The sequence below is a fragment of the Lissotriton vulgaris genome, chromosome 12 (assembly GCF_964263255.1).
Source record: "Lissotriton vulgaris chromosome 12, aLisVul1.2, whole genome shotgun sequence".
Classification (NCBI taxonomy): Eukaryota; Metazoa; Chordata; class Amphibia; order Caudata; family Salamandridae; genus Lissotriton; species Lissotriton vulgaris.
Genome location: NC_141700.1, coordinates 792,257,920 through 792,271,643, shown reverse-complemented (window position 1 = coordinate 792,271,643; position 13,724 = coordinate 792,257,920). Strand labels below are relative to the sequence as shown.

At 44.6% G+C, this 13,724-nt stretch overlaps 1 protein-coding gene across 3 annotated transcripts in view; it reads left to right on the top strand.

The window, feature by feature from the left end:
• The window catches only part of AGFG2 (ArfGAP with FG repeats 2), a 533,383-nt gene that overhangs the window by 290,368 nt on the left and 229,291 nt on the right, over nucleotides 1–13,724 (top strand). For all 3 annotated transcript variants that reach the window (XM_086946193.1, XM_086946194.1, XM_086946195.1), the window contains exon 6: nucleotides 3,907–4,032. In XM_086946193.1, the coding sequence (XP_086802319.1) occupies nucleotides 3,907–4,032 (126 nt within the window). The remainder of the gene's footprint in view (nucleotides 1–3,906; nucleotides 4,033–13,724) is intronic.

Sequence of the window (13,724 nt, the reverse complement as noted above, 5' to 3'; positions counted from 1 at the left end):
TTTGTACCTACAGCAGCGCATGCTACAAACACTGAGTTTAGGACCAATGGGTATGTGTACAACTCTAAAAATTAGGGCCACCAATACTATCGTGATTGAGATGGCATTTTGGAAAATGTATATTTCTTGCACACTGGTTTACAATTGGAAGCCAAATATGAACAAAAATTCAATAAACTCTAAATGTTCTATTAATCAGTGTTCCTACACCTCTGATAAAAGCAATACCCGACTAGTGTGTGTAGGCCTATTGATCACAACAGGCCCACCCCAAAAGAGAACTTGAAGACATACATTTTTCAGCTTGAAAGTTTACCCATTTTTGCAATGTAAGTAGTAGCTGTGGTAGTTGGGCCATGCTGCCACCCAGGGAAATCTGCTGAATATACACATTACTGGAATGTGATACTCAGGCGGTGTGACTTGCATGGATCTCACTACGATTTCTTACCCAGACTGTCCTGCAAACTTCTAAAATGTCTAAAATCACACATTTTCTTCACATTTTTGTGAGACATGTTTAGGGATGAGCAGGGAGCCACAAAATTCCTACCACCCATGATTTCCACACTTCTCCTGATTTAAAAAAAATATCAATTAAAAAAAAGTATACCACTTGCGTGGCTGGGCTCATCATCTGCGACAGGAAGGGATACAAACTAACAATATCAAGCCAATGTGACCTTCAAATGGTCCCTGCTTTGTTCTGTTATTGTCTCAGCTAAACAGCCCTGGACTCAACTGGGTGGTTTGTTTTCAGAAATGGCTGGGCTTAGTATTCCCTGTGTTGTGTCCGAGTATGGGTTCAAATACTCCTGTCGTTCTCTACTCTGAGTTGCAACGGACTGCTTTTATTTAGGGGCTCCCATAGAGAGAGCACATTTATAAATAACAGAAACTTCTATTTGAGAGAAGTGTGGGAATGATAAATGGAATAAAGTTTTAAAAGGTCTCCCAGAACTTCATATTTCTTTTGTATAAAGTGAAGCAAGTGGGAAAAAACAAGTTTGGCTGTGATGGACTTTGGAGAGAATAATAATGACTCTCCTGCCCTTTTCCTTGCCGAGTGCAAACTCTGCGCTGGTAATATGGTTGACTAATTTTCTCGGTTTCAAAAATGAGAGTGGTAAAGTGCCAATCCTGCAGCCATGCAATGTTCCACAACAGATAAAGTAGACGCTGCTACTTCTACAGCAGTTAAACTATCAATTACAGCCCACTGAAAGTCAAGGAAGGACATCAGTTTTCCAGTGGTATGATAAACAAGATATGTATTGTATGATGCCAACAGGATCAGGAGGTTAGTCGACTTCTTGACCATATGCAAGTTTTAATATTTGCATTATATGATTGAAATACGTGATCACTTTATTTTTGTATCCACCCTACCCATGTACTAATCAAGTACACAGGGCTTGTGGACGGTCACGGTGTGCTGTAAGAAGTGTACTCATCATGAACTGTAGTAAGCACCCATCCTTTCTGACTAATATAATGTTGTTTGTGCATAGTATTCAGTGAAAGCTTGCTTTTTATTTTGCTTCAAGCGAATGTTAATGGTTAGAGAGCTCGCCACTTAAAACATTGCTGCTAGGATGTGTTAACTGTGATAAATACTTGTTTTGATCCGTTTTAGAGAGAGTTGTCAGAAAAAGGTTTGCTTTAAAGTGAAACCAGGAAGATCCTCAAAAGGGTCCAGAAGTTGATAATTTTTCCAGGACAGCTAGTATTGCCCAGATCTGATTTTATTACACTTCAGTGCAGAAATAATCCGGAGTTTGAAACTCTCACAGGCCTGAGACCCTGGAAGTCCTCCTGAGACAATGTTTTGTGCTGACATGTTATGGTGGGCTTTCGTGCAACGTTCCTATTTCCAGTGGGTAATATTTAAGACTTAGATCCCAGATTCGTGGTGTGGTGCCATTATAAAGCCCATTTATAAAAAGAGATTGCATGGATACAGGCTCTTATAGATGTGCTTCTTTATTGATGCCCACGCGACGATCTATGCTAGAACCCACGTTAAGCATTTACAAAGTTGGGTGACAGACAATGGTATTATCCAGAGGGAGCAAAGGAGGATCCTGGAAATGTACTGCAGTATAGATCACTGTGCAACTCTTTGGTCGCTGTCCAAGAGTCTATGCAATCAATTGGCAAGCTATGCCACTGTTTCGTTGATTTGCGGGTTGCCTTCTACCTCAGTAGACTGGAACCTGCTATAGATAAACCTTACGGTTTCCAATTCATGATTCAATGGTTGTACGTTCATAAACGGGTAGATGGTAGACTGCTAATGGAACGGCATCCTGTACAGTAAGATCCCTGTAGACACTGATCTGAGGCAGGAGTGTGTTTTAGCCCCTTTCTAATTAGTCTCTTTCCCTCTCATCTTCCCACATTTGCGGCAAAGAAATATTTTGTGCCGCCATCCCTCAACACGGCACAACCCGTGTCAAAAGGAGACCAACATAGAAAGTCGCCCATCTCTTAAGGAAGGGTCCCGTAGCCTCCACCTGTGAGAACACTTCTTTTACTCTGCCCTGTCCCTTTCAGTCTTAATTTGGGAAACCAACTGAAGCCTCAGCAACTGTTTAATATTCACCAGCTCTCATTCCCTAGTGGGACACATGTCCGGAACTAAAAGAAGGCCTCTTTCTTACATAATGACTTTTTCTTGCTTGGAGCAGCCTGAAGCACATTTTCGCAGATGTTGGACACCCCTTCTTATATGATCTGGGGTTTCAGTTCAGTAGTGTAAATGAAATATGAAATACCAGTATTTGTAAAGCGCACAGCTACCTCCGAAGTGGAGTCCCGGCACTGGGGGCCCTCGGGAAGATTAAGCGATCTATTGCCCAGAGTCACATGGTGCTGGGCTAACCTGCAGCTGGCACCGGGAACCGAACCGTGAACCCCGTAGTCAGGCACCCTGGCCGCTGCGTCGCACCTCTTCCACGAATGTAACATAATAGTTACCTCAGTTCTGCATGGCTTGTGTGCACTGAAGTCATACAGCCACACCTTAATTTTATTTCTCTGACCCTCCAAAGTCTCCAAGCGTTTCTGCTTTCACGACTCGACATGAAAGCGGTCTATCTGCTCTTCCGTCGAGCACTTCAGATCGTCAATGCACTTGATCTTTCTGGCGAAATCTTCATTCAGGGCATGAATGGTGCTAAGTAACACATGCTTCCCTCGAAAGAGTAATCTTCCTTGGTTTTTATCCTCTTCAATGGGTGCTGGTACATGGTTTAAATAATGAACTGTTCTTTTTTTTTTTTTTTTTTTTTGCTCTGGCTGCTCTTGTTAAGAGTGCTCTGGTAGTGCAGGGTCAAGGCCGTCTCTCCGGCGCGGTATCCATGATTCCTCCCTAGCCCATTCCTCAACACCAGAGCTGGGTTGTGGGCCGAGGTTGTTGCCAATGCTAGATACTGGCGCTGGACTACTTCCATTCTCCTTTGATGCCAAAGTTCTCCTAGGCTGATTCCCTACATAGCACGGTTTCATTTCCATGGCCTCCAGGGCGACTAGCTATTCGTAGTCGCACCGGTGGGTGAAGGTGCCTTCAATCAACAGGAACTCCTGAGAGATTAAAGCTATCTTAGAGGTTGGTGTCTCCCCCTCCCAAATATATATATATATTTTATGAGACTGGTTATAATCTTGTACTAGGAAAGCAAAGCAATGTTGCTGTACATCAACGTCGAATTAATACAGTAAACCAGTCAAGCTCCATCCTGGTAGAGAAATTGTATTCTAATGCTTGTGAAAAGGAATCTGTTTTGAGGAAAGTGTTTGTGACATGCACATGTTGACAATATGAGCCCCATCATATCCATTGCTGTGTGTACTTGACATGAGCTGACAAATTCTTGCTATTTACTGCTGCTTTTGTTGTTTCAGGTCAAATCCCTGCACAGGCAGGCTTTGCAAATTTTGATGCCTTCAGTTCTACTCCTGCTGCTACAACGTTTGGGAGTAACACAATGCCCAACCCATCCTCATTCCACGGCCAACACACCGCTGCAGGTAGACCATTTTTATCATGTTACTTTGTAATACTTGTACGTGAGTTGTTTAAGCTTGCTTTTTTCTTATGGAGTTCTCTGAAAATGTATGTTCGATGCATATGGGCTGCAGACCCCACACTATTGCATTAGATCACCATCTGGTGGTGGGCCCGGATGATTAAACTTTGTTGTTGTCTTGGAAGAGTCTTTGTCTGTTGGATGATCGTAGTGCACATGGGGATCGACTCTATCTTCAGATTGTTTTTTTCCGCCATCGGGCTCGGATGTGTTCATTGTTCGGTCCCGTTACCGAACTCTTTTCGAATTCATAAACAATCTTCATACCATCGGTATCGTCTTCAACAGTGATTCCGGTTACACGCGTCGAAGAAAGGCTTCAATTCTCGATTCCATCGTTCGTCGAGGCCGTTGGGCCCAACTGCGCCATTGGGCCTTTGGCTCATGGAAAGAACACCCTTCAAGAAGTGCCCTCACACCGATCTTCATGAGGTTTGCAATCTGTGCTTATCTCCAGAGCACGAGAGTCGAGACTGTAAGGCCTGCGCTTCGTTCCGGTCCAAGAAAACCATCAGGGACCGTCTAGCTCGAAGAGTAATAGCACAGTCATCTCCATCGACACCAGACCTCATCATAGACGAGGCTCCGATCGAGGTAGACGTCGAAGAACAGCAGCAAGAAGACATTGCTTCCGAAGCAGAGGATTCAGCTTTCGGAGTAGAGGATCAATCCGAAGATGACTATCTTCCAGCTGGTCAACATGTCGTGAGTACAAGCGTCGACCCTGTTCACCACACCATACCGGGGCAGGCTTTGGTTCCACCTCCACCTTCGGGTCCAGGTGCACACTGACCAAAACCTTCTGACGCCCGCCTTCTGGCTCTGCAGCAAAGAATATAAAAAAGGCTCCAGTCGACTCGGGCTCGAGTCAGTCTGTCGGTCCCAAAAAGCAAAAGGTCCTTAAGCCAAAATTAACGCTGGCACCTAAGCATCCATCGGTACCGAAAGCGGTCGAGCCTAAAGCAAGCTCTGCACCGAAAGAGGTTCCCAAAGCTACGGAACCGAAGACCCCCCTGGTTCCGAAAAAAGTGGACCCGAAGACTGCTCCGGTACCGAAACCTACTTCGGCTCCGAAGGTAGATGAGTTCAAACGTACTCCGGGAACAAAAGACTAGGATCCAAAGTACACGGATCCTAAGAAAAAACAAGATAACAAGTCTTCGGAACCAAAACCTGATCCAAAGACAATAGACACTGGAAAACATAAGCATTTCGGCCCCAAACAAGATAAATCGGCGCCGAAAAAGGTTTTACCAGTAGATAAGCTTTTCGAACCTGACCCAAAGCAAAAGACTATTCATATTAATCCAAAGACTGGACATGTCACTACAGTGCCTCAAAAGAGGAAGATGGACTATCTTACACCAACGCCAGTTCCTCTAAAAAAGCATGCTCAAACTTCCCCCATAAGGATTCCTTTACCAGTAGTAGAAATACCAATCGATATTTCTCCTGTACGTTCACCATCTTGTACACATAGTCTTATACCACAAGATGAGGATGATGGGGACAATAACTCACAGGAGGTAGAAAGTGAACATCACATAGACAACATTAATGACCCAGGCGATATTCCTGGGCCATCAGGTTACCTATGGGATGATTAAAATGCACTAGATCTGCCACAAGATGATGTATACCCATCTAGACCATCTCCCCCAGATGATACTATTGGCTTTACGCACTCATTCATAGAGCAGCCACTTTCCATGGAGTGGACTTGCATACAGATCCAGTGGAAGAGGACTTCTTATGGATACACTACTGTCGTCACATAAAACCACAACCTTACTACCAATACTTAGTGGAGTGGTAAGACATGCACCCAAAATATTTAAAGACCCCGTAAGAGCCAGGGTAATTAACCCCAGACTAGAAAAAAAGGACAAAGTGGCTCCAACTGATCCAGCATACATTAAAGGACAGTTGCCATTGGACTCATTAGTAGTGTCAAATGCGAGGAAAAGAGCTAACTCGCAGATAACATGGGATGCTCCTCCACCTGACAAAGAGTCTAAGCTTTTAGATGCTTCAGGAAAACGCACAATCTCAGAAGTGTGGCTCACTGGTTAGAGGGGGGATGCCCTGAAACAGAGGTCAGACCCGGGACCAAGGTTCAATTCCCGACGCGGCAGGGTCTTGAGCCCAATTGTCCACGGACTCGATAATTATCGCTTCGTAGCCCACTCTAATCATGGGTTCACCCTCTGCAACTCTGGGCATTAAGCTTGCTTAATCTCCACAACGGCCCCCCCGCGGCGGGATGCCTGGCTTTCACCTTGGGGATGCCCAGTACGGGTCATCTCACAGGGAAAAGCCAGGACGGGTTCCCAATGCAAGCGCCGAGATGCCCTAGGGTAAGTCGAGCGCTATATAAGAACACACATACATACATACATACAAGCAGCCAATGCCAGGAGGATTGCTAACATTCAGGCTTTATTAGCAAGATATGACAGAACCCATTATGATGAGTTAGTCACTCATGCAACACTTGCCAGAACAATATAGGACTAGGGCTTCTGACCTAATACAGATACCTCCATACGCTGTGCACTAGACACTGCAGACACAGCCGCTAGAGCAATAAATACAGGGGTATTGCTGCGTAGACATGCATGGCTACGCATCTCTGGGTTCAAACCAGAAGTACAAGCTAGTATCTTAAACCAACTATTTGACCAGCAACACCTTTTCGGTCCAACAGTCGATAAAGCACTAGAAAATATGAAAGAAGATACAGATACGGCAAAATCCATGGGAGCTTTACAAGCGCCAGCCCAAAGACCTTCTTTTCGTCGCTCCTCATATAGGGGCACTTCTAGAGGTTTCTAAACTGAAAATACCTCCTCTTCTTACAAAGCGCCGAACCAAACCTCGCCCAGTAAAGGATATTATAGAGGACTGTATAGAGGAAACAACAATAAGGGCAGAGGTAGAGGCAACAATAATCGCAACGCCTCTACTCCCAAACAGTGACTTCCCTTCCATCCCCCCCCAGATCATTCCACTCCTGTCTGGGGGAGATTACAACAGTTCCTACCTGTCAGGAACTCCATCACCACAGACAGGTGGGTAAGACAAATAATTCAGTCAGGTTATTGCCTGGAGCTCACTTCCACTCCTCCAACAATACCACCCAGACAGTGTCCCATGTCACAGGAACACCTCATACTACTAAGACAGGAAGTGGCATCTTTACTGCAAAAGAATACAATAGAACCAGTCCCAAAACAACATCAAAATACAGGAGTTTATTCTCTGTACTTTCTCATACCCAAAAAGGACGGGTCCCTCAAACCTATTCTAGATCGAAGGCCCCTAAACCTGTACATACAATCAGACCACTTTCATATGGTCACACTACAACAGGTTCTACGGTTGTTAAAGAAAGGCGACTTCCTTGCCACATTAAATCTCAAGGAGGCCTACTTCCACATTCCCATCCACCAATCGCACAGAAAGTACCTACGGTTCATACTAGAAGGTCAACACTACCAATTCAAAGTACTCCCTTTCAGAGTAACTACAGCACCTCGAGTGTTCACAAAGTGTCTAGCAGTAGTAGCAGCACACTTAAGAAGGGACAACATTCGTGTCTTCCCATATCTAGACGACTTGTTAATAAAATCCAAGTCATACAACCAATGTGTGCAGCACACGCATCAAACGATCTGCCTGCTACACAAATTAGGATTCACAATAAATCAAGAGTTCACATCTCCAACTGTCCCTGTCTCAGCAGTATCTAGGTGCCACAATAATACCTCCAAAGCAGTAGCGTACGCCTATCCCAACAAGAATACAAAGTATGCAGGATCTCATCAAAAGATTCCAGCCACAACGCTCACTACCAGCTCAAGCGTTCATGCAATTAATAGGAATGATGGCGTCTTGCAATTTCATAGAACCATACACAAGACTACAAATGCGGCCCATACAAGAGTGCTTAGCAAGTCAGTGGAATCAGGCTCAGCAACAAATAACAGATCTGGTGGTGGTAGACGACCGGGCACATCGCTCTCTGCAATGGTGGACCACCAAAAACCTTTCCAAGGGCCGGCCATTTATAGAACCTGTAACACAAATATTACTAACCACAGACGCATCTCTCACAGGGTGGGGAGCGCATTTACAAAGACGCACTGTACAGGGTACATGGACAATGCAACACAAACTACTCCCATCAATCATCTGGAGTTAATAGCGATTTTTCTAGCTCTGAAATTGTCTTAGCTTTACCTATCAAACAAAGCTGTACTAGTCGGGACGGACAATATGACCGCAATGTACTACATTCAAAAACAAGGAGGAACACACTCCTTACAGCTCTCCCGGCTGGCGCAGAGCATATGGAGGTGGGCCATTCCTCAGAACATTTTTCTGTTAGCAGAACATCTACCAGGAGTTCACAATCAAGTTGCAGATCTGTTAAGTCGTCAAAGACAACAGATACACAAATGGGAAATTCATCATCAAGTTCTTCAGCCATTTATTCAAAAGTGGGGTCAACCAGAGATAGATCTGATTGCTACACACCACAACTCCAAATGCCCAAGCTTTGCAGCCAGATACCCACACCCTTTATCCAAAGGCAATGCGGTATGGATGAACTGGTCAAACAAATTTGTGTACACTTTTCCACCTCTCCCACTAATTCCATTAGTGGTACACAAGCTAGAGCAACATTCTCTCACATTGATTCTCATAACACCAAAGTGGGCGAGACAACCCTGGTACACCACGCTACTAGAGTTCTCAGTAGTACCACATCACAAATTAAAACTTTCCCCACATCTACTGACACAGAACCATGGAGAGATTATTCATCCAGACCCAATGCAGCTCAATCTAGCGATTTGGCTCCTGAGGTCTTACAACACAGCTTTCCAAACTTTTCATGTTGGTGACACACCTTTTTGTGAAAAAAATCTCAGGGACACAGTAACGCGAGTAAGCGCAGTGGGCAAGCCCGAACCACCTATGGTGGGTTCAGGCCCCACACCCCACACAAACATACCCCACCCCACACACACCCCCCACACCACCCCAACCACACAACCCCACACACACCCCACACACCCCCCACACACCCCCTCACCCCCCACACACCCCCACACCCCCCACACACCCCACACACACAACCCCACCCCCCCACACACAACCCCCACACACACACAACCCCCACACACACACACACCCCACACAACCCCCTCACACCCCGCACACACACCCCACACACAACCCCGCACATACCACCCCACAGACCCCCCCCCCCACGCACCAATAACCTTGTTATGGATGGTGAAACATTACTGGCTACTAAAACATACAAGTGAGTTTTATTTGCACAGGTCATCTTAAACTGAATTTGACACATGAAGTAAATTGATATTTATTTATTTATTTATTTTTAATATTTATAGAGCGCTGCATATACCCATGGGCGTCTTGGCGCTGATAAACCATTTATTTGAGTACGAAAGTGTGAGGTAAAGAACCAGTTAATTAGGACAGACTGTGAAGGATGAAATGATTATTGAGTGAACAGCCAAGTTTTCAGGAGTTTACGGAACTGAAGGAGCGTGGCACTTTGTCTGATGTTAAGAGGCAGGGTGTTCCAGAGTCTGGGGGCCGCCACCAGAAAGCGTCGGTCACCCCAGGTGACTGTTTTGGTGCGGGGGACGACCAGTTGATTGAGAGTGGCTGATCGTAAAGCTCTGGTGGGTTTGTAGTGTTGTAGTTGATCTTTTAGGAAGTGTGGTCCTTGATTATTAACTGCTTTGAACACAATGCAGAGGGATTTGAAATGAATTCTTTTTTGTACAGTGAGCCAATGAAAATCCTTTATATTTTTGGAGATGGATTCAAACTTTGTCTTGCCAGAGAGCAGACGAGCCGCCGCGTTTTGTACCGTTTGGAGTTTTGTAATTACTCTAGTTTGAGCATTAAGGAATAGCCCATTGCAATAGTCCAAGGATGAGAGGACAAGGGCAGTGACAAGTGTCTTGATGGCAGAGTCAGGGAGAAAAGGGCGTATTTTCCTGATCATTTTTAATTTCAGGTGTGCCGTCGACACTGTTTTGTTGGCGTGGTCCATGAAGATTAGACCATCATCGAAGATGACTCCGAGGTTCCTAACCTTCGTGGTAGGAGTGGGAGGGGTACCGAAGGTCTCTGGCCACCAACTAGTTGGCCAGGCTGGTAGGAGTGATCCAAAGATGAGTACCTCGGTTTTTTCCGAATTTAGCTTTAGGCAGTTGGTAGCCATCCATTCTCCTATATCTAGGAGCCCTTTCTTAAATTTTTCGGCTACTTGCTCTCCATCCCCTTTGATTGCCAACACTAGTTGGGTGTCGTCGGCGTAAGAGGTTAGGCTCATCCCATGTGCTTTGATGGTCTTAGCAAGGTCCGACACATAAATGTTAAAAAGTGTCGGACTCAGGGATGAGCCTTGAGGGACTCCACAAGGAGCATAGAGTTGGGCCGATTGAAAGGGTCCTAGAATGACAGCCTGCGTTCTTTTGGCAAGGAAGGACGCAATTAAGTCTTTGGCAGTGTGGCAAATGCCAAATCCCTGGACACGGTCGACCAAGGTGTTGTGGTCGACCGTGTCGAAGGCCGCCGATAAATCTAGCAGAACCAGGATGGCAGTGCCACCTTGGTCCCTGATTACCCTGATATCATCGGCGGCTTTGATCAGGGCTGTCTCTGTCCCATGGTGTTTCCTGAACCCAAACTGCGTGTTGTCAAGGAGCTGATGTTTTTCTATAAACTCGGAAATCTGGGTGTTCATGATTTTTTCAATCACCTTCGCCATGAAGGGGAGGCTAGCGATGGGGCGATAGTTTTTTAGCTCACTTTTGTCCAGGGAGGGTTTTTTAACAAGGGTTTTAATAAGGTGTTTTTGAGGGGATCCGGGTAATTGCCTGACAAGAGAATTGAATTGCAAACTTGCGTGAGTGCCGGTAGGATAGAATCCATTACCGGTCGGAGTACGGAGAGAGGGCAGGGGTCCAGAGGTGATCCTGATTTAATAGTGGATAGTGTATTTTTTATTTGGTCAGAGGTGACCGGTTGGAAACTGAGGAACATATTGGCTGGAGAAGAAATAGTAGATGTGATTGTGCTTAGAGGTGATTTGGTGGAGAAAGCCTGGTAGATATCGTCTACTTTGGTGAAAAAAAAGGAGGCGAGAGAATCACACAAAAATTGCGACGGAGGGGGAGTAAGGTCGGGGGAATGACCTGATAGTGCTTTAGTGATTTGAAATAGTTGTTTGCTAGAATTCTTAGCTTTCTCAATTTGGTCACTATAGTATTCTTTTTTTGCTTTCGCTATCATGGCTTTGTAAAGTGCCAGGGCTTCCTTGTAGACTACTTTACTGGCTGTGTCATAGTCTTTTCTCCAACTTCTTTCCTTGCTACGATTAGTCTGTTTTTGTGCCCTTAGTTTTTCATTGTACCAGGGGGCAGTAGGTTTGGATCTATTTCTGGAATGTTCTTTGGAAGGGGCTGATTGGTATGTAGCCTGGCCTAGCCAGTCGTAGAATTGCTGGAGCGCTAGGTTGGGATCTGAGGCAAACGTAGGACGGGTTTGTTCCAGTATAAGTTGCAGATCATGACTTATATTCACACAATTTAGTCATGCAGGAAATCTGGTATTTGAACCGAGGCTTTCCAGTAACACTTGGTGCACTAAAGCCATTGAGTAGGTTGTTAATTTCTTTATCTCAGTCCCATTTAAAACCAGAATACAGTTTTTGTACAATTCTGTAGGATGAATAGTACACTGTAAAATAAATGCCGATCACAGGTTAATCTAACACAATATTTAAAAATAAGTAAATGTACATAATGAAGGTGAGGGAAAGCAGGACACTATATACTAATATCACTGGCTTTTTCAGGCATTAGCTCGCTATTCTATGCAGCAATTTAAGTGCTTTACAAATCGTATGGATACTGCAGCAGGGACAGGGCTAGGGAGCGCAGAGGCGGAATCCAAAGGCGAGGCTAAAAAGAACAAATTCTTGAACCATTGTGTTGATTTTTCACAATCAAGTAACTACATATAAAATAACACAGAGCTTAAATGGAAAATTAATGAAAGTTAAAATAATCAGTGGGAAATGCTCTATTTTATCTTATGAAACCGCTATTTGTTAATGCAATCACTACAGATGTCTATGTATACAATCACAGGCCCATAGCATTCAATCCTGGTGCAGCTGGGAAAGTGACGTGTATTTTTAGTGCTACGAGGTCCCTGAAAGCACTATGAATGTGTAAATCATTACTTTAAAAGCGCGTTACACATAGTATAATATAGGCTGTCACAAAATGTGCATATACATTTAGGTTAAAGATAAACAGAGCATCTAAAGTACAGATTTTAATAATAAGGAGATTATACCTGGTACAACATTTTTATAACTGTCCATTTAAAGCACACACTCCCCAGCTCGGCTTGGAACACTTTTACAATACCTCTAATAAAGAAAATATCTCTGCCATCAGAAAGCTTCAAGTAACTCCATCAATTAATGCCTATATCGGCTCCTAAGCAACCTTTACATTCGCACATTTAAAAGTTGTGCACATTTGCATTTCTTTCAGGAAGCATGCACAAGAAAGCTTGTTTTTCTATCTGTCTGCCTCTCCTTCGGTATTACAGCCCAGGCGACTCCCTCCCTTTCACTCTAGCTGGGGAATTTGAATTGCTGGAATTAACTTTTGTCCTTTATCTGAAAGGTTAAAATTACTGACAAATGAGTGCCCGGAGGGTTGCCTTACACGAGAGATGAGGTGGGCATCAAAGGGTTCAGCCCCCACCCCCATTGGCATCAGAGGGCTTCTGCCTCCACTCATTCCCCCCCCCCTTCCTCATGTGTGGCGGCCCGGGACCGCTCACAGCCACACCCGAGCACTTCACAGGTTGTTAAAGACCTTGTGCATGTTAATAGGTCCTATTAACATGCACAGGGTCTTTAAAGACCTGTGACGTGCTCGGCAGAGTCGAGCTGCAGGGGCTCTTAGAAGGGGTCAAACAACAGCAAAGCCCTATAATAGGCTTTGTTGTTGTTTGACCCCTTCTAAGAGCCCCTGCAGCTCGACTCTGCCGAATCCCGGCAGAATTAATCTCCATCACGCGACACACCTACGGTTAGGGCGCGACACAGTAATGTGTCGCGCCACACAGTTTGGAAAGCTGTGTCTTAGAATGTGGATATTTAAATTTACCACCTGATTGCATGAATGTCATAAAAGAAGCGAGACGCCCTACCACCAGAGCATGTTACGCAGCAAAGTGGAAAAGGTTTGTTGTATATTGCACAAATAACATCAACCCTTTAGATGTTTCCATACAAAACATCATATGCTACCTGTTACATCTGCAAAGATCTAATTTAGCGTATTCCTCAATCAGGTTACATCTTGCTGCTATAGCAGCATATCATATGCTACCTGTTACATCTGCAAAAATCTAATTTAGCGTATTCCTCAATCAGGTTACATCTTGCTGCTATAGCAGCATATCTTCAAAACAGACAACATTTGTCATTGTTTAGAGTACCTGCAATCAAAGCCTTTATGGAAGGACTCAAAATAATAATTCCTCCCAGGATACCAC